Genomic DNA, 26,818 nt, shown 5'->3' on the forward strand with positions numbered 1-26,818 from the left:
CTTTGGCAGAAATTGCGGACGGGTCCGCAATTCTGCCCTGTCCATATGGAAAACCAGATAGGGACTTTTATGTGACAAAGCCGCTAATTCTGACACACGCCTAGCTGAAGCCAAGGCTAATAGCATGACCACCTTCCACGTGAGAAATTTTAACTCCACGGTCTTAAGTGGCTCAAACCAGTGTGACTTTAGGAAACTCAACACCACGTTAAGATCCCAAGGTGCCCTCCCTTTACAAACGTCTGAACTTCAGGTAGAGAAGCCAGTTCTTTTTGAAAGAAAATGGATAGGGCCGAAATCTGGACCTTAATGGAACCCAGTTTTAGGCCCAAAGACACTCCCGACTGTAGGAAGTGAAGGAAACGGCCCAGCTGGAATTCCTCCGTAGGGGCATTCCTGACCTCACACCAAGCAACATATTTTCGCCATATATGGTGATAATGTTTAGCCGTCACGTCCTTCCTAGCCTTTATCAGCGTAAGAATAACCTCATCCGGAATGCCTTTTTCTGCTAGGATCCGGCGTTCAACCGCCATGCCGTCAAACGCAGCCGCGGTAAGTCTTGGAACAGACAGGGCCCCTGTTGCAACAAGTCCTGTCTTAGAGGCAGAGGCCAAGGGTCCTCTGTGAGCATTTCTTGCAGCTCTGGATACCAAGTCCTTCTTGGCCAATCCGGAACAATGAGTATTGTTCTCACTCCTCTTCTTCTTATGATTCCCAGCACCTTGGGTATGAGAGGAAGAGGAGGAAATACATAGACCGACTGGAACACCCACGGTGTCACTAGTGCGTCTACAGCTATCGCCTGAGGGTCTCTTGACCTGGCGCAATACCTCTGTAGCTTTTTGATGAGGCGGGATGCCATCATGTCTACTTGTGGCAGTTCCCACCGACCTGCAATCTGCGCGAAGACTTCTTGATGAAGTCCCCACTCTCCCGGGTGGAGGTCGTGCCTGCTGAGGAAGTCTGCTTCCCAGTTGTCCACTCCCGGAATGAACACTGCTGACCGTGCTCTTACGTGATTCTCCGCCCAGCGAAGAATTCTGGTGGCTTCCGCCATCGCCACCCTGCTCCTTGTGCCGCCTTGGCGGTTTACATGAGCCACTGCGGTGATGTTGTCTGACTGAATCAGCACCGATTGTTCGCGAAGCAGGGTCTCCGCTTGACGTAGGGCGTTGTATATGGCCCTTAGTTCCAGGATATTGATGTGAAGGCAAGTCTCCTGACTTGACCACAGCCCTTGGAAATTTCTTCCCTGTGTGACTGCTCCCCACCCTCGGAGGCTTGCGTCCGTGGTCACCAGGACCCAGTCCTGAATGCCGAATCTGCGGCCCTCGAGAAGGTGAGCACCCTGCAGCCACCACAGGAGAGACCCCCTGGCTCTGGGGGATAGGGTGATCAGCCGATGCATTTTTAGATGTGATCCGGACCACTTGTCCAACAGATCCCATTGATAAGTCCTCGCATGGAACCTGCCGAAAGGAATGGCCTCGTATGATGCCACCATCTTTCCCAGGACTCGCGTGCATTGATGCACCGACACCTGTTTTGGTTTTAATAGGTCTCTGACCAGTGTCATGAGCTCCTGAGCCTTCTCCATCGGAAGATGAACCCTCTTCTGGCCTGTGTCCAGAATCATGCCCAGGAAGGGCAGACGAGTCGTAGGAATCAACTGCGACTTTGGAATATTTAGAATCCAGCCGTGCTGTTGTAACACTTCCCGAGAGCGTGCTACGCTGATCAGCAACTGCTCTCTGGACCTCGCCTTTATGAGGAGATCGTCCAAGTACGGGATAATTGTGACTCCTTGCCGTCGCAGGAGCACCATCATTTCCGCCATTACCTTGGTAAATATTCTCGGTGCCGTAGAGAGACCAAACGGCAACGTCTGGAATTGGTAATGACAATCCTGTACCACAAATCTGAGGTACTCCTGATGAGGTGGATAAATGGGGACATGAAGGTAAGCATCCTTTATGTCCAGAGACAAGATAAAATCCCCCCCTTCCAGGCTTGCGATGACCGCTCTGAGCGATTCCATCTTGAACTTGAACCTTTTCAGGTATATGTTCAGGGATTTTAAATTCAATAGGAGTCTGACCGAACCGTCCGGTTTCGGTACCACAAACATGGTCGAATAGTAACCCTTTCCTTGTTGAAGGAGGGGAACCTTTACCACCACCTGCTGAAGATACAATTTGTGAATTGCAGCTAACACTATTTCCCTCTCTAAGGGGGAAGCTGGCAGGGCCGATTTGAGGTAACGGTGGGGGAGCATCTCTTCGAATTCCAGCTTGTATCCCTGAGACACAATCTCTATAGCCCAGGGATCCACCTGGGAGTGAACCCACTCGTGGCTGAAATTTCGGAGACGCGCCCCCACCGGGCCTAGCTCCGCCTGTGGAGCCCCAGCGTCATGCGGTGGATTTAGTGGAAGCCGGGGAGGACTTCTGTTCCTGGAAACTAGCTGTATTGTGCAGCTTCTTTCCTCTACCCCTGCCCCTGGCAAGAAAGGACGCACCTCTGACTTTCTTGCCTTTTTGTGATCGAAAGGACTGCATTTGGTAATACGGTGCTCTCTTAGGTTGTGAGGGAATATATGGCAAAAAATTTGACTTTCCAGTCGTAGCTGTGGAGACCAGGTCCGAGAGACCCTCCCCAAACAACTCCTCACCCCTGTAAGGTAATACCTCCATGTGCCTTTTTGAGTCGGCATCGCCTGTCCATTGCCGAGTCCACAGGACCCTTCTGGCGGAAATCGACATTGCATTTATTCTAGAGCCCAGTAGGCTAATGTCTCTTTGGGCATCTCTCATATATAGGACAGCGTCTTTTATATGCCCCAGGGTCAGTACTATAGTATCCTTGTCCAAGGTATCAAGTTCCTCAGATAAGGTATCTGTCCATGCTGCTACAGCACTACAAATCCAGGCCGACGCAATCGCCAGCCTTAGTAGGGTACCTGAATGTGTATAAATGGACTTCAGGATACCCTCCTGCTTTCTATCCGCAGCATCTTTTAGGGTGGCCGTATCCTGTGACGGCAGGGCTACCCTCTTGGATAAGCGTGTTAAAGCTTTGTCTACCCTAGGGGAGGATTCCCAGCGTAACCTGTCCGTTGGCGGGAAAGGATACGCCATAAGCATCCGTTTGGAAATCTGCAGTTTTCTATCTGGAGATTCACAAGCCTTTTCACATAACTCATTTAACTCATGTGAAGGGGGAAAGGTTACCTCTTGCCTTTTTTCCCCATACATATAAACCCTCTTGTCAGGGACTGGGGTTTCCTCTGTGATGTGTAACACATCTTTCATTGCTATAATCATGTAGCGGATGGCTTTAGCCATTTTAGGCTGCAACTTTGCATCATCGCCATCGACACTGGAGTCGGAATCCGTGTCGATATCTGTGTCAACAACTTGGGATAGTGGGCGCTTCTGAGACCCCGACGGCCTCTGCGCTGTAGGATCAGGCATGGGTTGAGACCCTGACTGTCCCAAGGATTCAGCTTTATCCAACCTTTTATGCAAGGAATTAACATTATCATTTAAAACCTTCCACATATCCATCCAATCGGGTGTCGACGGGCGACCCCACATTCATTTGTACCCGCTCTGTTTCCACATAGCCTTCCTCGTCAAACATGCCGACACAAACGTACCGACACACCACACACACAGGGGATGCTCTATTTGAAGACAGTTCCCCCACAAGGCCTTTTGGAGAGACAGAGAGAGAGTATGCCAGCACACACCCCAGCGCTATATTACCCAGGAGTCACACAGTAACTTAGTGTTAACCCAGTAGCTACTGTATATACTGTGTTTGCGCCAAATTTATGTGCCCCCCCCCTCTCTTTTTACAGTGATTCTGCAGGGGAGAGCCTGGGGAGCTTCCTCTCAGCAGAGCTGTGGAGAGAAAATGGTGCTGGTGAGTGCTGAGGAAGAAGACCCGCCCCCTTAGCGGCGGGCTTCTGTCCCGCGTTTTGTGTAAAAATAATGGCGGGGGCTCATGCATATATACAGTGCCCAACTGTATATATGCTGCTTTTGCCAAGAGGTACCTAATTGCTGCCCAGGGCGCCCCCCCCCCCCCCTGCGCCCTGCACCCTACAGTGACCGGAGTGTGTGGGTTTAGTGTGGGAGCAATGGCGCACAGCTGCAGTGCTGTGCGCTACCTCATATGAAGACTGGAGTCTTCTGCCGCCGATTTCGAAGTCTTCTTGCTTCTGACGCCGGCTTCTGTCTTCTGGCTCTGCGAGGGGGACGGCGGCGCGGCTCCGGGATCGGACGACCAAGGGTGCGTTCCTGTGTACGATCCCTCTGGAGCTAATGGTGTCCAGTAGCCTAAGAAGCAGGACCTATCTTCTAGTGAGTAGGGCTGCTTCTCTCCCCTCAGTCCCACGTAGCAGAGAGTCTGTTGCCAGCAGATCTCTCTGAAAATAAAAAATCCTAACAAAATACTTTCTTTCCTAGCAAGCTCAGGAGAGCTCACTAAGGTGCACCCAGCTCGTCCGGGCACAGATTCAAACTGAGGTCTGGAGGAGGGACATAGAGGGCGGAGCCAGTGCACACCAGTATCCTAATTCTTTCTTAAAGTGCCCTGTCTCCTGCGGAGCCCGTCTATTCCCCATAGTCCTAACGGAGTCCCCAGCATCCACTAGGACGTTAGAGAAATAATGATTGTACTTACTTTATACCCAATCCTTCCTTTGTGTGGAAAAGAAGGGGGGCTCTGAGAGCTTCTCTTTGAACATATTCATATGTAAAGTCTGCAGAGTAATTAAGACAAAATGACAAATTTAGTATCACTGTACAATGAGTCCTACACAGCTCTATATCCAGCATTGATGACACACAATAATAGAAAATCAAAACAGCCATATAAAGTAAGATATATAAGGCTCTACTTTTAAAAGAGTACTATTACTGTACACAAGTGTTCCAGCACATCACACACACACACACACACATTGTAGTGTATTAGTTTTAGAGTTATCCCTCCCGATACCAACCTTCTCTGCATTTATTACCTGGAAATACAAGCACACACACCTTTAAAGGGAAATGTAAATTGTTCTCAAAATAACCTTAAGATAGTGCTCATATTTTTAGGTCTATTTATCGATATATTCATCTAGAAATAAAAATGTTCTCCGTGGTTACAACACAAATATTCTCATTTACTTCTGAGTTTGCTTCATACCTAAAAATTTGCCATTTTCACAAACTGAATTTGACGGATTTTAACATTTTGGTTTGAAACCGTGGACACAAAGGCTTAAGACACTGCATGAGGATGTAGTTAGTTTTACATGTATATGTGGCACCTGTTAGCATGTTTTGTATCTCCCACAGGGGATGCCATTGATACAGCTCTGCACTTCAACAGAGGCAGTGTTCACTTAGGGATATTCAATTAAATTCAGATCCATTCCAACATTCATTTGTCGGAATGGATCGGACTTGGGCTATTCAATGACATCTTTTAAAAAAGTTGAATTGAGATGCAGGAGCAGGAGAGCCGCGGGCAGACTGGGGAGAGCAGCGCTACAGCAGCAGCTATACAGCCGCTGCTGTAGCGCTGCTCTCCCAGGCTCCCCCCCCCTCTGCCTCAGTCTCCACGTCCCTCCGCTCCCCGCATCACAGCCGCCACTCACGGCAGCGTCCACCCGACTCCAGCAAGCGAGGTCTTGCTTAACATTAACTTGTTGTTCTTATTTTCAATTTCATCTACCTATAAGTGTACTTTGTATGTATTAATATGTTTAGTCTATCTACATATATTCAGATGTAATAGGAATAAGCAGTAAAAATGTGGTATTATTGAAATAGGATTTTGATACCTACCGGTAAATCCTTTTCTCCTAGTCCGTAGAGGATGCTGGGGACGACATCAAGACCATGGGGTATAGATGGGATCCGCGGGAGACATGGGCACTCTAAAGACTTTTCATTGGGTGTGAACTGGCTCCTCCCTCTATGCCCCTCCTCCAGACCTCAGTTGTAGGAACTGTGCCCAGGGAGACAGACATTTCGAGGAAAAGAATTACTTAACTAGTGGTGAGATATCTACCAACTCACACCATCAACCATGCCGCACACATGGCATTCAACATAACACACGCCAACAGGCATGAACCAATTGCAGCAACATGCTGAAAACGAAGATAACACAACTTGTGTAACTCTAATAACTAAACTGCAGGTAAAGTACGCACTGGGACGGGCGCCCAGCATCCTCTACGGACTAGGAGAAAAGGATTTACCGGTAGGTATCAAAATCCTATTTTCTCATACGTCCTAGAGGATGCTGGGGACAACATCAAGACCATGGGGTCTATACCAAAGCTCCAGTACGGGCGGGAGAGTGCGGATGACCCTGCAGCACCAATTGACCAAACTTTAGGTCCTCATCGGCCAAGGTGTCAAACCTGTAGAACTTAGCAAATGTGTTTGACCCTGACCAAGTAGCTGCTCGGCAAAGTTGTAATGCCGAAACCCCCTGGGCAGCTGCCCAGGATGAGCCCACCTTCCTAGTGAAGTGGGCCTTTACCGACGTCGGTAACGGCAATCCAGCCGTAGTATGAGCTTGCTGAATCGTATGACAGATCCAACGTGCAATAGTCTGCTTGGAAGCAGGACAGCCAATCTTGTTGTGAGCATACAGGACAAACAGAGCCTCTGTTTTCCGTATACGAGCCGTTCTAGCAACATAGATTTTCAAAGCTCTAACCACATCTAGAGATTATGAATCAGTGAATGTGTCAGTAACTACTGGCACTACAATAGGTTGGTTTATGTGGAAAGATGAAACCACCTTCGGAAGAAAAATAAGAATTTACTCACCGGTAATTCTGTTTCTCGTAGTCCGTAGTGGATGCTGGGAACTCCGTAAGGACCATGGGGAATAGCGGGCTCCGAAGGAGGCTGGGCACTCTAGAAAGATCTTAGACTACCTGGTGTGCACTGGCTCCTCCCACTATGACCCTCCTCCAAGCCTCAGTTAGGTACTGTGCCCGGACGAGCGTACACAATAAGGAAGGATTTTGAATCCCGGGTAAGACTCATACCAGTCACACCAATCACACCGAACAACTCGTGATATGAAACCCAGTTAACAGTATGAAACGATAGAGCCTCTCAACAGATGGCTCAACAATAACCCGATTTAGTTAACAATAACTATGTACAAGTATTGCAGATAGACCGCACTTGGGATGGGCGCCCAGCATCCACTACGGACTACGAGAAACAGAATTACCGGTGAGTAAATTCTTATTTTCTCTAACGTCCTAGTGGATGCTGGGAACTCCGTAAGGACCATGGGGATTATACCAAAGCTCCCAAAACGGGCGGGAGAGTGCGGATGACTCTGCAGCACCGAATGAGAGAACTCCAGGTCCTCCTCAGCCAGGGTATCAAATTTATAGAATTTTGCAAACGTGTTTGCCCCTGACCAAGTAGCTGCTCGGCAAAGTTGTAAAGCCGAGACCCCTCGGGCAGCCGCCCAAGATGAGCCCACCTTCCTTGTGGAATGGGCATTGACAGATTTAGGCTGTGGCAGGCCTGCCACAGTATGTGCAAGCTGAATTGTACTACAAATCCAACGAGCAATAGTCTGCTTAGAAGCAGGAGCACCCAGCTTGTTGGGTGCATATAGGATAAACAGCGAGTCAGATTTTCTGACTCCAGCCGTCCTGGAAACATATATTTTCAGGGCCCTGACAACGTCTAGCAACTTGGAGTCCTCCAAATCCTTAGTAGCCGCAGGCACCACAATAGGCTGGTTCAGGTGAAACGCTGACACCACCTTAGGGAGAAACTGGGGACGAGTCCTCAATTCTGCCCTATCCATATGAAAAATCAGATAAGGGCTTTTACATGATAAAGCAGCCAATTCTGACACTCGCCTGGCTGATGCCAGGGCCAATAACATGACCACTTTCCACGTGAGATATTTCAGATCCACGGTTTTTAGTGGCTCAAACCAATGTGATTTCAAGAAATTCAACATCACGTTGAGATCCCACGGTGCCACAGGAGGCACAAATGGGGGCTGAATATGCAGCACTCCTTTCACAAATGTCTGAACTTCAAGTACTGAAGCTAGTTCCTTTTGAAAGAAAATCGACAGAGCCGAGATCTGTACTTTAATGGAGCCTAGTTTTAGGCCCATATTCACTCCTGCTTGCAGGAAATGCAGAAATCGACCCAGTTGAAATTCCTCTGTTGGGGCCTTTTTGGCCTCGCACCATGCAACATATTTCCGCCATATGCGGTGATAATGTTTTGCCGTAACATCTTTCCTGGCTTTAATAAGCGTAGGAATGACTTCCTCCGGAATGCCCTTTTCCTTCAGGATCCGGCGTTCAACCGCCATGCCGTCAAACGCAGCCGCGGTAAGTCTTGGAACAGGCAGGGGCCCTGCTGTAGCAGGTCCTGTCTGAGCGGCAGGGACCAAGGGTCCTCTGAGATCATCTCTTGAAGTTCCGGGTACCACGCTCTTCTTGGCCAATCCGGAACCACGAGAATTGTGTTTACTCCTCGCTTTCTTATTATTCTCAGTACCTTTGGTATGAGAGGTAGAGGAGGGAACACATACACTGACCGGTACACCCACGGTGTCACTAGGGCGTCCACCGCTATCGCCTGAGGGTCTCTTGACCTGGCGCAATACTTCTCTAGTTTTTTGTTTATGCGGGACGCCATCATGTCCACCTGTGGACGACCCCATTGATTTACAATCATTTGGAAGACTTCTGGATGAAGTCTCCACTCTCCCGGGTGGAGGTCGTGCCTGCTGAGAAAGTCTGCTTCCCAGTTGTCCACTCCCGGGATGAACACTGCTGACAGTGCTAGTACATGATTCTCCGCCCATCGGAGAATTTTTGTGGCTTCTGCCATCGCTGTCCTGCTTCTTGTGCCACCTTGTCGATTCACATGGGCGACTGCCGTGATGTTGTCTGACTGGATTAGCACCGGCTGGTGTAGGAGCAGGGATTTTGCTTGACTTAGGGCATTGTAAATGGCCCTTAGTTCCAGAATATTTATGTGAAGGGCAGTCTCCTGACTTGACCATAGTCCCTGGAAATTTCTTCCCTTTGTGACTGCCCCCCAGCCCCGTAGGCTGGCATCCGTGGTCACCAGGACCCAGTCCTGTATGCCGAATCTGCGGCCCTCCAGAAGATGAGCACTGTTCAGCCACCACAGAAGAGACACCCTGGTTCGTGGAGACAGGGTTATTAAACGATGCATCTGAAGATGCGATCCGGACCACTTGTCCAACAGGTTCCACTGAAAGATTCTGGCATGGAACCTGCCGAATGGAATTGCTTCGTACGAAGCTACCATCTTTCCCAGGACCCGCGTGCAGTGATGCACCGATACCTGTTTTGGTTTTAGGAGGTCTCTGACTAGAGAAGACAACTCCCTGGCTTTCTCCTCCGGGAGAAACACTTTTTTCTGGGCCGTGTCCAGAATCATTCCCAGGAACATTAGACGTGTCGTGGGGACCAGCTGTGACTTTGGGATATTCAGAATCCAACCGTGCTGGCTCAGCACTTCCTGAGATAGTGCTACTCCCACTAACAACTGTTCCTTGGATCGTGCCTTTATTAGGAGATCGTCCAAGTATGGGATAATTAAAACTCCCTTTTTTCGAAGGAGTATCATCATTTCCGCCATAACCTTGGTAAACACCCTCGGTGCCGTGGAGAGTCCAAACGGCAGCGTCTGGAATTGGTAATGGCAATCCTGTACCACAAATCTGAGGTACTCCTGGTGAGAATTGTAAATGGGGACATGCAGGTAAGCATCCTTGATGTCCAGGGATACCATGTAATCCCCCTCGTCCAGGCTTGCAATAACCGCCCTGAGCGATTCCATCTTGAACTTGAATTTTTTTATGTATGTGTTCAAGGACTTCAAATTTAGAATGGGTCTCACCGAACCGTCCGGTTTCGGTACCACAAATAGTGTGGAATAGTAACCCCGGCCTTGTTGAAGTAGGGGTACCTTGATTATCACCTGCTGGGAATACAGCTTGTGAATTGCCGCTAGCACTGCCTCCCTGTCTGAGGGAGCAATCGGCAAGGCGGATTTTAGGAAACGGCGGGGTGGAATCGCCTCGAATTCCAGCCTGTATCCCTGAGATACTATTTGAAGGATCCAGGGATCCACCTGTGAGCGAACCCACTGATCGCTGAAATTCCTGAAGCGGGCCCCCACCGTACCTGGCTCCGCTTGTGAAGCCCCACCGTCATGCGGCGGACTTGGAAGAGGAAGCGGGGGAGGACTTTTGTTCCTGGGAACCTGCTGTTTGCTGCAGCCTTTTTCCCCTGCCTCTGCCTCTTGACAGAAAAGACCCTCCTTTTCCCCGCTTATTTTTCTGGGATCGAAAGGACTGAACCTGATAAAATGGCGCCTTCTTAGGCTGTGAGGGGACATGGGGTAAAAATGCTGACTTCCCAGACGTTGCTGTGGAAACTAGGTCGGAGACCATATCCCCAAATAATTCCTCCCCTTTATAAGGCAAAACTTCCATGTGCCTTTTGGAATCTGCATCTCCAGTCCACTGGCGAGTCCATAAGCATCTCCTAGCAGAGATAGATAGTGCACTTACTTTAGATGCCAGCCGGCAGATTTCCCTCTGTGCATCTCTCATGTATAAGACTGAGTCTTTAATATGGTCAATTGTTAACAGGATCGTGTCTCTGTCTAGTGTGTCAATATTTTCTGACAGGTTATCTGACCATGCAGCGGCAGCACTGCACATCCAAGCTGACGCAATTGCTGGTCTGAGTATAATGCCTGAGTGTGTATATACAGACTTCAGGATCGCCTCCTGCCTTCTATCAGCAGGTTCCTTAAGGGCGGCCGTATCCTGGGACGGTAGTGCCACCTTTTTTGACAAACGTGTGAGCGCTTTATCCACCCTCGGGGGTGTTTCCCAACGTAACCTATCCTCTGGCGGGAAAGGGAACGCCATTAGTAATTTCTTAGGAATCACCAATTTCTTATCAGGGGAAGCCCACGCTTCTTCACACACTTCATTTAATTCATCTGACGGGGGAAAAACTACAGGTAGTTTTTTCTCCCCAAACATAATACCCTTTTTTGTGGTACCTGGATGTAAATCAGAAATATTTAACACCTCTTTCATTGCCTCAATCATGCAGCGAATGGCCTTAACGGGCATTAAATTTGACTCATCGTCGTCGACACTGGCGTCAGTATCCGTGTCGACATCTACTTGTGCCACCTGAGATAACGGGCGTTTTAGAGCCCCTGATGACTTTTGAGACCCTTGGACCGGCACGAGCTGAAGACTCGGCTGTCCCACAGTCGGCATGTCGTCAAATTTTTTATGTAAGGAGTCTATACGTGCACTCATTTCTTGCCATAATACCATCCACTCAGGTGTCTGCCCCGCAGGGGGTGACATCTCTGCTAAAGGCATCTGCTCCCCCTCCACATCATTATCCTCCTCAAACATGTCGACACAGCCGTACCGACACACTCCACACACACAGGGAATGCTCAAATAGAGGACAGGACCCACAAAAGCCCTTTGGGGGGACAGAGTAAGAGTATGCCAGCACACACCAGAGCGCTATATATATACAGGGACTAACTGAGTTATGTCCCTAATAGCTGCTTATACTGTATACAATGCCAATTTAGTGCCCCCCCTCTCTTTTTCCCTCTTACTGTATTGTAGAAATGCAGGGAAGAGCCAGGGAGCTTCCTTCCAGCCGAGCTGTGAGGGAAAAATGGCGCCAGTGTGCTGAGGAGATAGGCTCCGCCCCTTTTTCGCGGCCTATTCTCCCGCTTATTTTGGGATTCTGGCAGGGGTATTTACCTCATATATAGCCCCAGGGGCTATATATTGAGGTATTTTAGCCAGCCAAGGTGTTTTTATTGCTGCCTCAGAGCGCCCCCCCCCCCAGCGCTCTGCACCCTCAGTGACCGGAGTGTGAAGTGTGTATGAGGAGCAATGGCGCACAGCTGCAGTGCTGTGCGCTACCTTGGTGAAGACAGGATGTCTTCATGCCGCCGATTTTCCGGACCATCTTCCTGCTTCTGGCTCTGTAAGGGGGACGGCGGCGCGGCTCCGGGACCGAACATCAAGGCTGGGCCTGCGGTCGATCCCTCTGGAGCTAATGGTGTCCAGTAGCCTAAGAAGCCCAATCCGGCTGCAAGCAGGCGAGTTCGCTTCTTCTCCCCTTAGTCCCTCGCTGCAGTGAGCCTGTTGCCAGCAGGTCTCACTGAAAAAAACAAATTCTAAGACTATAACTTTCTAAGAGCTCAGGAGAGCCCCTAGTGTGCATCCAACCTCGGCCGGGCACGAAATCTAACGGAGGCTTGGAGGAGGGTCATAGTGGGAGGAGCCAGTGCACACCAGGTAGTCTAAGATCTTTCTAGAGTGCCCAGCCTCCTTCGGAGCCCGCTATTCCCCATGGTCCTTACGGAGTTCCCAGCATCCACTAGGACGTTAGAGAAATGTTGTCGAGTCCTCAACTCTGCCCTATCTTCATGGAAGATCAGGAAAGGGCTCTTGTGAGACAAGGCCCCCAATTCAGACACCCACCTTGCAGATGCCAAAGCCAAAAGCATCACCACTTTCCAAGTGAGAAACTTCAACTCTATCTTTTGTAGAGGCTCAAACCAATCCGATTGAAGGAACTGCAATACCACGTTAAGCTCCCATGGTGCCACTGGAGGTACGAATGGAGGCTGGATGTGCAGAACCCCTTTCACAAAGGTCTGAACCTCTGGAAGAGAGGCCAGTTGTTTTTGGAAGTACACTGACAAGGCCGAAATCTGGACCTTGATTGATCCCAATCGGAGGCCCGCCTCCACACCATCCTGCAAAAAATGGAGAAAATGTCCTAAGTGAAACTCTTCCGTAGCAGCTTTCTTGGATTCACACCAAGACACATTTTCTCCAAATACGGTGGTAATGTTTCGACGTTACTCCCTTTCTGGCCTGAATAAGGGTGGGGATGACCTCCTTGGGAATACCCTTCCTGGCTAGGATACGGCGCTCAACAGCCATGCCGTCAAACGTAGCCGCGGTAAGTCTTGGTGCATGCACGGCCCCTGCTGCAGCAGGTCCTCTCGAGGAGGAAGAGGCCAAGGATCTTCTATGAGCAACTGCTGAAGATCTGGGTACCAAGCCCTCCTTGGCCAGTCTGGGGCAATGAAGATTGCTCGAACCCTTGTTTTTCTTATGATCCTGAGTACTTTTGGGATCAGCGTAAGTGGAGGGAAGACATACACTGATGGAAAAATCCACTGGGTCACCAGTGCATCCACTGCTACTGCTTGAGGGTCTCTCGACCTGGAACAGTATCTCTGAAGCTTCTTGTTGAGACGAGACGCCATCATGTCTATTTGAGGAACTCCCCAAAGACTTGTCACCTCTGCAAAGACTTCTTGGTGGAGGCCCCACTCTCCTGGATGGAGATCGTGTCTGCTGAGGAAGTCTGCTTCCCAGTTGTCTACTCCCGGAATGAATATTGCCGACAGAGCTTGTAGATGTTTTTCTGCCCAGCGGAGGATTTTTGTCGCCTCTGCCATTGCCGCTCTGCTTTTCGTTCCGCCCTGCCTGTTTATGTATGCGACTGCTGTTACATTGTCCGCCTGAATCTGCACGGGACGGTCTTGAAGAAGATGTACCGCTTGTTGAAGGCCGTTGTAAATGGCTCTTAGCTCCAGTACGTTTTTGTTTAATCAGGTTTTTATTAAGGATTTTCAATGTATAAACAGAAGAAGGGGAAAACACCCATATATATACAGGTAGAAAAACATCCATATCAACAGTGTATAATAATAATTACAAGTCTAGTCGTACAGATGTCAAAGGGAGGGTATTCAGCTCCAGAGATGGATGGATGCAATAGGGGTAGAATATACCAAGTAATATTTAAAAAAAAAATGGGGTTGTTCTACCTTAGGTAAAAGTGTTTTCATATGCAATGCTTATATAGATTAATTGAAAAAGAGAGTAGAAGAATAGGAGCGCCCGATGGCAATAAGATAGAAATAGAGAGAAGTGAGAAGTAGGAGAGGGTGAGAAAAGGTAAGATGGGGTTGTAGAAGTTGGGGTAGGGGGGGGGGGGGGGGGGGGGGTTACCACTTAACAAGTCAATGGAATGTAAAAAATTAAGATTTCAGTTATCATCCAGGGGAGTGGCTAAGTAAGCCTGGGAGGTTTTGTATTCCAACCAGGGGGACCATGTGGATTCGAATTCACGAGATTTGCCTATCGATGTGAGGAACAAGTCTTCCATTCTCATAAAATAATTCAATTTAGTGAACCATGTACGACACGTAGGAGGGTTGTGGGATCTCCACCTGGCCGGGATAGCCGCACGTGCTGCATTGCTTAAGTGTCGTAGCAGGGAGTGTTTGTGTTGAGATATTGGGATTGTAGAGTGGTTGATAAGCCAGAAAGCTGGATCATGAGGGGTTTGGGTCTTGAGAATGATCTGAGAGATGCGTATAACTTCCTGCCAAAAGGGTTGGATTAGTGAGCATGTCCACCAGATATGTAAAAGAGTGCCATATGAAGAGGAGCATTGCCAACATAGAGCTGACGAGGATGGGTACATAGCATGGAGGAGAGAGGGGTGTCTGTACCATCTCGTCATGACTTTATATTGAGTCTCTCTTATTTGGACACAAACAGAGCTTGTATGGGTTTTTAAGCATATTTTTTCCCAGTCTCTACACGACAGAGATGCCCAGGTCTCTCTCCCATGTCACAGCAAAGGATGGAGTGTCTGTAGGTTGGGAGTGGCAGGCAATTTTGTAAAGCGCGGAAATAGTGTGGGTTGGGTCATGTACGGCAACGCAAAGTTTCTCAAAAAGGGTCATCTCTCTGGCGGCGTTTTGGAGTCTAGAGTTGGATATTAGGAAATGTCTTATTTGCAGGAATTTCCAAAAGTCCTGTTGGGGGATGTCCCACTTTGCCTTGAGTTCTGAGAATTGCTTGACTCCAGTTGATGACACCATCTGGCCGACCCTGAACAAACCTGCTGAAGCCCAATGTGAAAAGTGGGCTGGGTTGATTCCTGGTGCAAATTCAGGGTTGGCCAGAAAGGACGTCAGGGGGCTGAATTTAGAAGAGATGTAAGGTAATGTGCGCAATGATTTCCACGTAGTAAGTGTAGGAGTAATGGTGGGGTGGGGGAGGAGCAGTTTTGGGAGGGCGGGGAGCCAGGGAAATATTTCTGGGAATTGTTGTATGTATAGGCCCTCCAACTTCACCCATTGTTTAAGTTCGCGGTATCTTGTCCAATCTATGATTCTATTCAAAAGGATGGCATGGTAATAATTTTTTATGTCAGGAAGCTTAAGGCCGCCACTTACAATCGGCTTTGTCAATTGGGAGCTACGAATCCTAGGTCTCCTACGTTGCCAGACAAATTGTCGAATCAAGAGTGAGATTGATCGAAACCAGGTCTCCGGGATGCGGATCGGAAGGGTCTGCATCAAATATAATAATTTAGGGAGGGTGTTCATCTTAACTACATTTATTCTTCCGAACCAGGATAAAAGTTTCACGTTCCATCTGGAGTAGTCATTCCGAATCGTGTGTAGTAGGGGTAAGTAATTTAAAGGGAACAATTGGGATTCGTTGGCGCTCAATTTAACACCAAGGTATGTTATGTGGGAAGATTGCCACGCGAAAGGAAAAGAGCGTTTAAGGGCTGCGACGGAGTCTATAGGAGCAGAAATGTTAAGGGCACTAGATTTATTATAGTTAATTTTAAAGTTGGAAAGATGTCCAAATAGATCAAGTTCTTTCATTAGGTGTGGGAGGGAGTCAGTGGGATGTGAAATTATGGCCAGGAGGTCGTCGGCAAACAAGGCGAGCTTATATTCACTATCACCTACGGTGAAACCTTTGATAGCCTGATTTGCCCGAATAGACCTGGCTAATGCCTCAATACATAGCACGAAGATCAAAGGAGATAGTGGGCAGCCCTGTCTGGTGCCGTTGCTTATGGGGAATGGGTCTGATAGGGTACCGTTTACGCGAACCCTTGCCGTCGGGGAGTCATATAGGGCCATTATCCAGGCGAGTGCATTATGACCCAAGCCTATGTGCTCCAAGATGGTTTCCATAAATTTCCAACTGACCCTATCAAATGCCTTTTCGGCGTCAGTGGAGAGTAGGATGGTAGGGGTAGTACTGTGGGAAGCTAGGTGAATGAGGTTGAGAATTTTGGTAGTGTTGTCTCTGGCCTCTCGGCCCAAGACAAAACCCACCTGGTCACTATGGACCAGGAGAGGGATCAGCACGTTAAGTCTGTTCGCCAGAATCTTTGCGTAAATTTTAAGATCTACGTTGAGAAGGGAGATGGGTCTGTAGCTGGAGCAGGCCAAAGGATCTTTGCCCTGTTTCGGTATAACCGACACGTGGGCCTCCAATGAGTCACGGGAGAAGTGGGAGCCAGATGTAATTGAGTTGAATGCACGGAGAAGGAGAGGGAATAATTTATCTTTAAACACCTTGTAGTATGCTATAGTGAAGCCGTCAGGGCCAGGACTTTTCCCCGACTTCATAGAGGAGATGGCCCGGTTTAACTCTTGGGTGGTGAAAGGAGCTTCCAGTATATTTAGCTCCGAGGTTGGGAGAACAGGGTAATCGATGGACTTTAGATAGTCTCTTATTTTTTGGTGGAAGAGGAGGGGATCTACAGCAGGGGAAGCGTTCTCTAGATTGTAGAGCAAGGTGTAGAATTGTGCGAAGCATGCCCCAATCTCAGGTGATTTAAATTTGGGGGTCCCTCTGGCGTCTTTCACCGAGCTAATAAATGAAGCTGAGTGTTGGGCTTGTATAGCATGAGCCAGGACTCGACCAGGTTTATTGCCCCACTGGTAATACTTCTGTTTACATTTACGGATGGAGTGAATTATATTGTTAGAGAGAAGTTTATTCAGCTGGGCGCGAGCTTCTGATAGCTCTACTAGGGTCACATCTGACAGTGATACTTTGTGGGCTGTCTCAAGGGTGTGGATTTTATGTAAAAGGCCTAAGATCAGAGTCTGCCTCTGTTTCTTTTTGTGGGTGCCCAGTTGTATCAGCTTCCCGCGAAGGACACATTTATGCGCCTCCCACACGGTCAGGTGGGAGACATCATCCGTGACGTTTGTGGCAATGTAGTCGTCTAGAGTCTTGTCTAAGGTTTCTTTACAGAGTGTGTCATATAGAAGAGACTCATTGAGTCTCCAGGTCCATTGTTTATGAGAGCCGTGATGGAGGGTCAAGGTCAAAGTCACCGGGGCATGGTCAGACCATATGATAGAGCCAATGGTGGCATCTATAAGAAGTGGGAGGTGTCTATGGCTAAGGAATAAGTAGTCAATGCGGGAATAAACCTTATGGGGGTGTGAATAAAAGGAGTAATCGCGTCCTGAAGGATTAAGGGTTCTCCAAGAGTCGGCTAGTTGCCGTGTGTGAAGTAGGTGTTTAACACGGCGGTATTTAGATGCCACAAATCTGGAGGCTTGAGTTGAGGTGTCGGTATTGGGATCTAATGTCCAGTTAAAGTCACCACCTACAACCGTAATACCTTGTAACAGAGAATCTAGTTTCGGGAGGTAGGAGTTAAAGAAGGATAGCTGGGCCTGGTTTGGGGCGTAGATCACCGCAAAAGTAAATATTTGCTCAGAGATCTTACAGGTCAAAACAAGGAACCTTCCCGGTACTACTCTGTGTATAACAACGTCTGAGATACGTACGTCTCTGGAGAAAACAATAGCCACCCCTTTGGATTTGCTGCCTGGGGTGTTGCTATAAAACGCTACTGGGAAATAGCGATTGGTGATGGAGGGATTACGGATTCCAACCTTGAAATGGGTCTCCTGCACTAGTGCAACATCTGTTCTCTCAGATCTTAACAGACGTAAAAGGCTAGATCTCTTCTCCGGTGAGTTGAGACCTCGTGCATTAAGGGACAGCACTTTAATCTTCCCTGGGGAACTCATGGTGGGTTTAAGTAGAACATTTTCCTAGAAACCTTGAAGTGGAAGGAGGGGGAAAAGAGAGAAGGAAGAGCAAGCATGGAAAAAGAGATAAAAGAGAAAGAAATACAAAAACAATGTAATAACATCAGCAAAAAACCCGCAGGAGAGAGACCGAACCGTAATCTCATCAGTCTCCCTGCCGGCATGTAGCCAGAGGCGGGTGTTGTATGGGGGAATGGGGGATGGGTCGCAACCCGAACCATGATAACAGCAATAACATATTTAAACTGACACAGTGAAAAGGGGGGAAGAGAAAGAAATAAGAAGGGAGATGGCCAGAGGGGGGGGGGGGGGGGGGGTGGGGGGGGGGGGGCAAGGGCAGCAGCCAAAGCCTCCGCCCCCTCCCCTCGCCGGCCAGCCCAATCACGAATATTAACCATCTATCAAAAACCTCTGTAAATAACTAGGGAACGATATGTAACTTGGTTGTGGACCCTATGAGAGGAAAAATTGACCCTCTAACAATGCATTAACAGCAAGAAAGTCTGTAGGAGGGGAAAAACAATATCAGTCAGATGGGTCCATTATAGCTAATCGGTTTTGGAAGGAGATGTATTAGACTGGGGTCTCTTCCCAGTACCTCGAACCTCTTGCCATGGTCGCTCGTTGGAAGCCCGGTTATGAGGGGGTATATCCGGAAGAGGAAACTCCCAGTCCGGAATGGACAATGGAGGAAGGCCTAGGGAGGTGCAAAACGGAGTCAGGCCTGTGTGGGAAGATAGGGTGTACCATTTCCCGGAGGAGCAGACTTGAATGTGAAATGGAAATCCCCAACGGTAGCGAAGTTGACGTTTCCGCAGCTCGTCTGTCAGGGGTTTCAGGGATTTCCGCTGCTGTAGTGTGTACCAGGAAAGGTCTTGGAAGAGGCTTATAGTGCAGCCATTGAAGTCGATATTATCAAGTTGCCTGGCTTTGAACATGATCTCCTCCTTTTGGGCGAAGTAATGGAGTCGGCATATGACGTCACGAGGTCGGTCAGTGGCTAGGCCCCTCGGTCTAAGGGCTCTGTGGGCTCTGTCGAAGGTGATGACATTATCCGAATTTGCTCCCAAGAGTTTGTTAAATATCTTGGACAGGGCATCTACTAGACCAGACTGGGAAACCTCCTCCGGGAGACCACGGACTCTGATGTTGTTCCGTCTGCCCCTGTTGTCGATATCCGTCATTCTGGACTGCAAAGCCCGGATTTCTTTGGATTGAGCGAGGACAGAATCCCTCAGCTGGGACATACAGGAAGCACTGGCTACTTGGTCTTCCTCTAGAGTAACCACTCGGTCGGATAGGTGGGAAATGTCGCTTTTGATGGAAGCGAGCTCGTTCCTGATAGTGTCTTGTAGGTCTTGTTTTGTGGGAAGGGACCTCATGAAGGTTAGGATATCCCGGAGTTCTTGACTACTAGCTACCGAGGGGTCAGCCATCTCCCCAGCTGGATTCGAAGTCGGAGAAGCAGAGGGGGAGGTCTGGGAGCGGGGAGAGGAGCGGTTCTCCATCTGTGGGGAAATCGTGGGATGGAGGAACGGCCTCAGGTCTGCTTGAGACCTCGTGACTTTCCGAGGTTGGTTGTTTTTGCTCCGTCTAGAGGATTTCGAGGCACGTCTCATATTCTAGAGAGGAACAGTGTGGAAGGTGTTTGCAAGTAGCTCAAGATGTGTCAGGATCAGCAGGATACGTTTGGCAACATGGCTCTTAGGAGGCGATCATCCCCCCGTGGCCTGGTATCAGATTGCCATCAAGTGCCCCTTGGTAGAGTAGTAGAGAACAAAAGTCCAGGGCAGTGCATGGCGGTGTTTATGCGCCAGACAGCAAGTAGAGAAAATATAGAGGTTAGAGGGTCTCTGCAACCGCGGAGAGTATGATGGAAGGCAGCGGACGTAGGCTCTCTGGTCATGTAGGTCGGGGCGGCGGGTGAGGCTCACCCGAGTCCCGAGGGACCCCACTTCCGGAGCACCGTTGCTTTTTTTTTTTTTTTTTTTAATACTTTATTTATTTATTTTTCGGACACTCGCGGTCCAAGATGGTCACCGCCTGGGTTCTGAGGCTCCTGGCCCGGTTTTGGCAGGGTCTCCCTGTTCAGCTAGCGTCCGCAGTGCAGGCGGAGCAAATCAAGAACTCCCAGGTCCCCGGGAGCCAGCGGGAAGCGCCACCCGTCAAGTCGGTCACCAGGCCACGCCCCCAAGGCAGTGTGGGGGGGGCGTGTGTAAGGGATCGGGGCCCCGAATCCCCACAGCCCGTTTATTTTTATTTTCTGCAGTGTGGGCAGATTGCCCACAACCAAAATGGCGCCGCCAGTCCCCTGAGCCAGGCCTCCACACCAGAGGCACCAGGAGCAAGCCGAATCGTTGGTGGGGAGGGTGAGTGAAGCTGCCGGCAAGAAGACGGCTCACAGCCAGGGGGGGGGGACTGGAGCTTTGTGTGCGGGCTCCCAGCGGGCGGCGGGCGGGAGACGCGTCCGCGCCGAGCAGCGGGTCCCTGCTCCGTGCGCCGAGTCCCCGCTCCGTGCAGCGTAGACAGCAGGGGGGGGGGGGGTCTCGCGGCAGGCCAGCCAGGCACAGGGCAGTCACTGATATGCTCGGGAGAAGTCGTCCCTCCCGAGCTCCGTCGCCGCTCGGCCCGCACTTCCGGCCGGGGGGAGCTCAGACTGTAGTCCCCGGTTCTCTATAGAGGGGAGGGCCGCAACCTGCAGGGACCCTTAAAAGGGCTCCTCGGCTCCGCAACCCAGACCCTCTGGTCCCGGATGGTAGAGGTGTGCAGTAGGATATGTTAGAGGGGTTAAGGATTCCCTAAAACAGTTTTATTTTAGTAATAAGATCAGGGCCGGCAGGAGCTCCTCGAGATCACCTCTTCACAGCTCACAGGCCAGGCCACGCCCCAGCTCCAGTACGTTTATGTGAAGGCAGGCTTCCTGATGTGACCAACTTCCCTGGAAGTTTTCTCCCTGAGAGACTGCTCCCCAGCCTCGGAGACTTGCATCCGTGGTTACCAGGACCCAGTCCTGAATCCCGAACCTGCGTCCCTCTAGCAGGTGAGAGCTGTGCCACCACCACAGGAGCGAAATCCTGGTTTTTGACGATAGGATTATCATCTTTCTGTGCATGTGTAGGTGTGACCCCGACCACTTGTCCAACAGGTCCCACTGGAATACTCTGGCATGGAACCTGCCAAACTGTATGGCCACGTAGGCCGCCACCATCTTCCCCAACAACCGAATGCACTGATGGATCGACACACTTGATGGTTTCAATATCTGTTTTACCATTTTCTGGATTTCCAGAGCCTTTTCCAGCGGAAGAAATACTCTCTGAACTCCAGAATCATCCCGAGGAAAGACAACCTTGTCGTCTGTTCCAACTGTGACTTTGGGTAATTTATGATCCACCCGTGTTGTTGGAGTATTGACAGAGAGAGTGATATGTTTTGTAACAACTGCTCCCTGGATCTCGCCTTTATCAGGAGATCGTCCAGATAAGGAATTATATTGACTGCTTTCTGACGAAGGAGGACCATCATCTCAGCCATCACCTTGGTGAATACCCTCGGCACCGTGGAGAGACCGAAAGGTAACGTCTGAAATTGGTGATGGCAATCCTGGACCGCAAATCTCAGATAAGCCTGGTGAGGAGGATAAATGGGAACATGCAGGTAAGCATCCTTTATGTCCACCGAAACCAAGTAGTCCCCCTCCTCCAGACTGGCAATCACTGCCCAAAGTGATTCCATTTTGAACTTGAACCTTTTCAGGTAGCAATTCAGATCTTTTAGATTTAGGATCGGTCTGACCGAGCCGTCCGGCTTCGGAACAACACAGAGGCTTGAATAAAAACCCCGCCCTTGTTGTGACAACGGTACCAGGACTATGACCTGGTCTTGACATAATTTTTGAATTGCCTCTGTTACTGCTTCTCTTTCTGGCGGAGAAACTGGCAAGGTCGATTTTAAAAATCGGCATGGAGGAACGTCTTGAAACTCCAGTTTGTATCCCTGGGATACTATTTGCAACACCCAGGGATCCAGGCCAGACAGAATCCAATCCTGGCTGAAGAGTTTGAGACGTGACCCCACCCGAGCGGCCTCCCGCAAGGGAGCTCCAGCGTCATGCTGAGGATTTGGCAGAAGTAGGGATAGACTTCTGGTTTTGAGAACCTGGAGCCGCTGCGGGCTTCTTTCCCCTTCCCCTACCTGCAAAGAAGGGGGAACCTCGCGTCTTTTTGTATTTATTGGGCCGAAAGGACTGCATTTGCGGGTGATAGGTCTTTTTTGCCGGCGCAGAGGGCAAAAATGTCAACTTACCTGCGGTAGCCGCCGAGACTAACGCATCCAGGCCATCGCCAAATAAGGCCTCACCTTTATATGGGAGAGCCTCCATGTTTCTTTTGGAATCTGCATCCGCGCTTCACTGGCGAATCCACAACGCCCGCCTAGCCGATACTGCCATGGTAGCGGCTTGTGAACTCAAGAGTCCAAAATCCTTCATTGCTTCTAGCATGTAGGCGGCAGCGTCCTTGATATTCCCTAACTTAAGGAGTATCTCATCTTTATCAATCGTGTCAATTTCTGATGACACGCTTTCTGGCCATTTTTCAATAGCGCGACTCACCCATGCGCAGGCAATAGTGGGCCTGATCAGTGTACCATTGGTAACATAACTGGATTTCAATGTTGTTTCCATTTTGCGGTCTGCCGGCTCTTTAAGAGAAGCCGTGCCAGGAGCAGGGAGAATTACCTTCTTTGTCAACCTGGAAAGTGCACTGTCTAACACAGGGGGTGACTCCCATTTTTTTGTCCTCAGCCGGGAAAGAGTAAGCTATGTGAACACAAACTTTTTTATCAGGATTCACCCACATCCCCTCAAACAGAGCATTTAGTTCGTGTGAAGGAGGGAACGTGACTTTGGATTTCTTTCCCTTACATAAATAAGCCTTCTCCTGAGGTACAGGAGTGGTTTCTGTAACCTCCAAGACGTCCCTTATAGCCACAATCATATATTGTATACTTTTTGCCAATTTATGATCTCTCTCTCTGGATTCACTATCGTCGACACAAGAATCAGAATGCAAATGGTCTCTTATGTGACCCAGAGGAGCCGCCCGCATAAGGAATAACAGCATCCTGAAAAATCACATCTTCCACAGATTTTCTCTAGCATGCAGCCTTAGATTCAGACTTATCTAATTTACGGTTAATCAGATGCATACTGTCATGTATCTCTTTCACCCATGCAGGCTCTTGGTGTGCCGGTAGCGCCACCACATTAAAACTCTGTGTCCCTAAAATGGCTTCCTCCGGGGAGGAACTCCCTGCCTTGGACATGCCTCACACGTGTACAGCACACTCACAGACACACTGGGACTTATTTTGGGGACAGACCCAAAGTAAAATCTGTCAGAGGGACACAGGATAGGAGCAGCCAGTTCACAATCCCAGCGACAGTATTGCCTGTGAACACAGTATGTCCACAGCCCAACAGCGCTTTTAAATAGTATTATACACTATCAAATGCACTACAACCGCTTTGTGCCCCCCTTAAAAGCACCCTGTACTTGTCAGAAATGGAGGAGAGGACCAGCGTGTTCTCTGCAGCGTGAGGAGAGAAAATGGCGCCAAGCAGTGTGCTGGCTGCTTGAGGAAGAAGCTCTGCCCCCACAATGGCGCGTCCTTACACTCAGTATACTACATAATATTTATACTGGCAGGGGTAGGGCTGTGCCAGCGGCATCTCATGCCCCCATTTAGCCTGTTTGAGGTATTTTTATTGCTGCCCAGGGCGCGCCCCCCCCCCCTGCACCCTGCAGTGCCTGTGTGTGTGGGCAGCAATGGCGCGCTGCGCTCCCGCCAGCTGCGCCGCACCTCAGCCGTCACTTACTTGATTGAAGATCATTCTTCTCATACTCACCTGTCTTCTGACTGCTGGCTCTGCGAGGGGGGTGACGGTGTGCTGTGGGAGTAAGCATCTAGACACGGCTAGCATTCAGTACCCTTCAGGAGCTAATGGTGTCCTGTCAGCCAGAAGCAGAGCCATGAAACTCTGAGGAAGTTGGTTCTGCTTCTGCCCCCTCAGTCCCACGAAGCAGGGAGTCTGATGCCAGCAGATCTACCTGAAAATAAAAAACCTAACATAAGTCTTTTCAGAGAAACTCAGTAGAACTCCTCAGAGTGCATCCAGTCTGCCTGGGCACATTTCTAAAACTGAGGTCTGGAGGAGGGGCATAGAGGGAGGAGCCAGTTCACACCCAATGAAAAGTCTTTAGAGTGCCCATGTCTACTGCGGATCCCGTATATACCCCATGGTCTTGATGTCATCCCCAGCATCCTCTAGGACGTATGAGAAATGTAAAATAAATCAAAGCCTAATAACATTATTTATGTTAGCAAGCATTAAAATATGGTTGATTGAGGTTTCTAATACATGATTCAATTTTTTTTTTTTCATTAAAACATTAATGCAAAAAAAAAAAAAAAAAAAAACCCACAACCAGCAAAACATTTAAACCAAAAAAATCCGGTTTTTAGGGTGTGGGGTTTTTTTTTTTTTACAACACTGCCTAAACGTTACTTTGCTTTCTTTTTTATGTATTTATTTTAATCTACTCTGATACCTTTTTTGCAGGGCCGACGGAGAATGTCACTGACAACCGGCAGGAGCTAGCAGTCAGCAATAGTGCATACACACTTGTAGTTTTGAACAATGTAACATTGCGATCCTTTGGACTCGGGCACATCGTTCAAAATATTGTCTAGTGTGCACCCAGCTTTAGTTTGGAAGAGATCCAAAGAAGAGGATACCATGCACTAGGGATGTCAAAAAAGTTTCTGTAGGGGTCATTCCATGCCAGATCACCCAGGCATGGCACCCACCGACTCAGATTTTCATGAAACTGTACACTAAACTATGTCAAATGTTTCTGCTCTAGGCCTCATAGTTTGAGATATAGAGGTATATTCAATTAAAGTCGGATCCATTCCGACATGTATTTGTCGGAATGGATCCGGCAACCACTATTCAATCCCATCTAAAATTCGACTTTTTCAAGTCGAATTTAGATGGGAAGCAGAGGAGGAGAAGGGGGGCGAGCCACGGGGGGACAGCCAGCGGGCATACAGGGAGATCAGCGCTGCAGCAGAAAGTCACTCAGCCGCCCGACCTCACGGCAGCTTCCACACGGCTCCAGCAGCGTGCTGGAGCCGGGTGGAAGCTGCCGTGAGGTCGGGTGGGTGAGTGACATCCAGCTGCAGCACTGATCTCCCTGTATGCCCGCCGGCTCCCCACCCCCACCCCCATCCCCATCGCCTCCTCTGGGTCCGCATCTCAGTCCGACATCATTTTAATGTCGGACTGAGATGGTCGAAAAGGGGGCCAAAAACTGTCGGATTTGGCCCTGTTTTCGACATCAACACGTGGATCGGCAGCTATTCCGCCGATCCACGTGCTTTTCGACAAGTCGAATTTATCGACTTGTCAAAAAATTTAGCAAAATATTGAATAGGTCGAATCAGGATTTGACCTTAAAAAGTCGAAAACTGACGTCTTTGACAGACGGACGTTTTCGACTTCAATTGAATATACCTCATAGGGGGTCAAAGTTTTGAAATTTTGCTGGGAAATGCCGCTCCTGATGCTCTGTTTTTTCTGAGGTGTATCTGGAAAAAAAAATCACATCTCAGTGCCTGATCCACGTATTACGTTGAAATTTTGACCCTTTGTCAATTGAAATATGCAGATTCTGGAAAAATGTTGTAGCATTCCTTTATTTTATACTTAATAATTTTTTGGGTGCAAAAAAAAGTGGGTTCAATTAGCATTATCAACCTAAGGCAGATGAGTTATGTCCCTTTTTTGTTTAAATTGAACCTTAAAATATACTTTAAAAGGCTTCAAAATAAAAATAATTAAATTTTGATTGCCTGTATGAGTATTTTAAATGTTTAATTATAATTCTCACTTTAAAAATTAAAATGACTATTGGGTCTAACTTTGCCCGCCAGGGGAGTATTTTCATTTGTATATTTCTTAGTGTATGTGCAGATTTCCAACTACACATAGGGAAGTATTCAATTAGCAGCGATAACCCATTTTTTGCACGAAAAACTGTAATTTTACTAAAATCGTGTAAGACCCCTATTCAATTAGCCGCAATAATTTATCATTGATAATTTAACCGTGAATTTCACTTCACCTACTCTGAGCAGGTCCAAAGTTGGGGGAAATCTTTATTTCAAGGTAAAAATTTTGGGCTTTGGCTCTGGGTGAACTGGCATGGAATGAAACCAGGAGAGGCCTCTATGCATGAAAGGGTTAACATTGGAGTGCTGCCAGATTTCAATCAGCCTGGTAGCAATTTGCAGGTGGTGGGAAGTTAAAGTTGAAGCATTGATAAGGTGCAGTGTAGAAAAAAAATAAGATTTTATTAACCGGTAAATCTATTTCTCGTAGTCCGTAGTGGATGCTGGGTACTCCGTAACGACCATGGGGAATAGACGGGCTCCGCAGGAGACTGGGCACTCTAAAGAAAAGATTAGGTACTACATCTGGTGTGCACTGGCTCCTCCCTCTATGCCCCTCCTCCAGACCTCAGTTAGGGAAACTGTGCCCGGAAGAGCTGACATTACTAGGAAAGGATTTGGAACCCAGGGTAAGACTCATACCAGCCACACCAATCACACCGTACAACTTGTGATAATTATACCCAGTTAACAGTATGAACAACAACTGAGCCTCATTAAACTGATGGCTCAGAACAAAAAAAAACCTATAGTTAAGCAATAACTATATACAAGTATTG

At 48.7% G+C, this 26,818-nt stretch overlaps 1 protein-coding gene across 10 annotated transcripts in view; it reads right to left on the reverse strand.

Moving 5' to 3' along the window:
* Window positions 1-26,818, reverse strand: part of KDM2B (lysine demethylase 2B) — a 473,004-nt gene that overhangs the window by 414,666 nt on the left and 31,520 nt on the right. For all 10 annotated transcript variants that reach the window (XM_063964438.1, XM_063964435.1, XM_063964434.1 and 7 more), the window contains one exon: window positions 4,693-4,771. Coding sequence is in view for 7 of the 10 variants with exons in the window: in XM_063964435.1 (XP_063820505.1) it covers window positions 4,693-4,771 (79 nt within the window). In the remaining 3 variants the exon portion in view is untranslated. The remainder of the gene's footprint in view (window positions 1-4,692; window positions 4,772-26,818) is intronic.

This window comes from Pseudophryne corroboree, chromosome 1 (assembly GCF_028390025.1).
Source record: "Pseudophryne corroboree isolate aPseCor3 chromosome 1, aPseCor3.hap2, whole genome shotgun sequence".
Taxonomy (NCBI): domain Eukaryota; kingdom Metazoa; phylum Chordata; class Amphibia; order Anura; family Myobatrachidae; genus Pseudophryne; species Pseudophryne corroboree.